The sequence below is a fragment of the Macrobrachium nipponense genome, chromosome 36 (genome assembly GCF_015104395.2).
Source record: "Macrobrachium nipponense isolate FS-2020 chromosome 36, ASM1510439v2, whole genome shotgun sequence".
Taxonomy (NCBI): domain Eukaryota; kingdom Metazoa; phylum Arthropoda; class Malacostraca; order Decapoda; family Palaemonidae; genus Macrobrachium; species Macrobrachium nipponense.
In genome coordinates this window covers 57,347,009-57,349,508 of record NC_087220.1, presented here as the reverse complement: position 1 = coordinate 57,349,508, position 2,500 = coordinate 57,347,009, and the positions used below count along the sequence as shown (strand labels likewise).

At 44.1% G+C, this 2,500-nt stretch overlaps 1 protein-coding gene across 1 annotated transcript in view; it reads right to left on the bottom strand.

Moving 5' to 3' along the window:
• Nucleotides 1–2,500, bottom strand: part of LOC135203707 (gonadotropin-releasing hormone II receptor-like) — a 40,942-nt gene that overhangs the window by 30,253 nt on the left and 8,189 nt on the right. The window contains exon 3 of the mRNA XM_064233608.1: nucleotides 1,709–1,936. Within this exon, the coding sequence (XP_064089678.1) occupies nucleotides 1,709–1,936 (228 nt within the window). The remainder of the gene's footprint in view (nucleotides 1–1,708; nucleotides 1,937–2,500) is intronic.

The following is a 2,500-nucleotide window of genomic DNA, read 5'->3' as shown; positions in this document are numbered from 1 at the left end:
GTTAGATTTCCCGAGGGTCTGGTCACCGTCTTAATCTTGTCCAGGTGTGGAATTTTCAATTTGATTTTATTGTTGGGTGTGTCTCTGGTCTTTTCTTGAGGGGGTCGGTAGAAAATTACGTTTTCTTTGTGAATTGCTTTCTCAATTATATGGTCAAGATACCTTAAAGACGAAAGCTGTTTACGAATTAGTTCAAATTCTTTTTCCAGGAAATCTGGAGAACGGATTCGTAAGGCTCTTAAGAATAGGTTGCTGGCTACGCCTATCGTGATAGGAATGTCATGATAACTGAAGTAGTGAATGTATGAAAGTGGGAACATTGGTTTTCTGTATATGGTAAATTTGTATTCTGTCGTGTCTCTGATCATTGCACCTCACGCGGCGCACTGCAGGCATTATTCCTTAAGGCTCTTTAGCAGCGTGCCTTCGGAGCCCCTAGCTGCAACCCCTATCGTTCCTTTTACAGTATCTCCTTTCGTATTCCCCCTCTTCCTTCTTTCTCTCAGCCCTTTGAGGTTTTCCTCCTGTTACACTTTCCCCCTGATAAGTATCAGGGCGAAGGGAAGTTGATTTCGAAGCCTCCCCAGGACATCACATGATTTCCCGCCGAAGGAATAGTATATTTCTGGCGAGTTTTTTTTTTTTTTTTCTTTATATATAGGACGTCAGTTTCGTTTATAGACACCATGGGGAGGGGAAGGGGAAAAGGGGAATGGAGGGGGACGGGGAATGGGAGGGGGAGGGGGAGGGGGGTGGGGGGAGGGGGAGGGAGAAGGGGGAGGGTGATGGGGAGAAGGAAGGAAGGAAGGGGGAAGGGGAGGGGGAAGGGGAAGTAGAAGGGGGAAGGGGAGGGGAAGAATAATATATTTCTGGCGCGAGGGTTTTTTTTTACACTTTATATACAGGTCGACAGTTCGTTTATAGACTCCATCGGGGAAGGGGGAGGAGGAGGAGGAGGAGGAGGAGGAGGAGGAGGAGGAGGAGGAAGATGGAGGAGGAGAAATCGAGCTTGACTTCGACAGACATGTTGCGATTCGGTGATTTTTTTTTTTTACGTGAATGACGACGCCTGTCGAATTGGATTCCGTTACGTCGATTTGCTTTGGGGAGGAGAGAGAGAGAGAGAGAGAGAGAGAGAGAGAGAGAGAGAGAGAGAGAGAGTGATGCTCGCGTGTATGTGTGTGCGCGAGTACGTGTAAGCCAACTCCAAACCGATTAGAATTTGACAAGCCATTCTTAAATCATTGGGTCATTGTTGTTTGACAATTTCATTCGTGATTTTGATGCATTAAAATCACTATTAAGTCTCTCTCTCTCTCTCTCTCTCTCTCTCTCTCTCTCTCTCTCTCTCATCTCTCTCTCTACATACAATCTAATTTTACATTTCTTTGTAACAGACTGTATGTTATAGGCATAAACAGAATTCTGATATAATGACAGTCATCTTTTTTGTGGGGATGAACCTACTCGCCCGACGCCCTTCGTAAGGTCCTTGGCTATAGCCACCAGCCTCGACTACCTACCAGGCACAAAAAACCCAGTGGTTAATTCAACAGGCCCCCCACCTTCACAACACCCCGCCCAGGGGGCTTCCAAAATAGTGCACAACCCACCCACCACACGACCAGAATTGAATATCTCTCTCCCTCAGTGACGCGAGGCATACTCCGAAGGGAGCAGCCTTTTACCTACTCAATTCCCCACCCACCTGAGGTATGGAGAAGACGACCGAGGCGCCCCAAGCCACCCACAGCATGATCCGGACCCTCCTCTTTGCCTCCGTAACGGTCAGGGGCCTGAGGACGGCGTGGTACCTGTCGATGCTGATGACCACCAGGAGGAACCCGCTGAGGAAGACGCCGAAGGTGCGGAAGAAGGCTAAGACTCGGCAGGCCAGGTCGCCCGCTTTCCAGGAGACGGTCCACGCCCATCCGATCTGTGGGTGGAGAGGGAGAGAGATTAGGGGTTTGTTTTTTATCTTGATTTGGGCGAGATGGGTCAGCAGGGCGTTCTGAAGACGCCTTCTAAGAATGTTATTTAAAAAAAAAAAAAAAAAAAAAAAAAAGTTTCTGACAACTTCTAAGAGAGATTTTAAAGACTTATATCTGACAATGCCTTCCGGGAACGTTTTTGAAACATTCAAAAAACGTTTTCGAAAATCTTTTGAAAAAAAGCTTTAGAAATTTTTCAAAACTTAAACGTTTAAAAAACATTTAGAAAGTTTTCAAAACAAATTGAAAAAAGTTTCGAATAAAATAAATTTTTTGAAATTTTTCAAAAACTAAGGAAGTTTAAAACACTTAGAAATTTTTCAAAAGCAAAATAATTTTCGAAAAAGTTTCTGGAAAAAATACTTTTCAATAGCATTCTCAAAAACACCTTTTTAAAATATTTACAAAAAAAACGTCCGTGGCACAATAACTTGAAAGACATTCCGGAAGCTCTCTGGTAAAAAAAATACAAAATTTATTAAACGAAAAAAAAAGGCTTCAAACACATT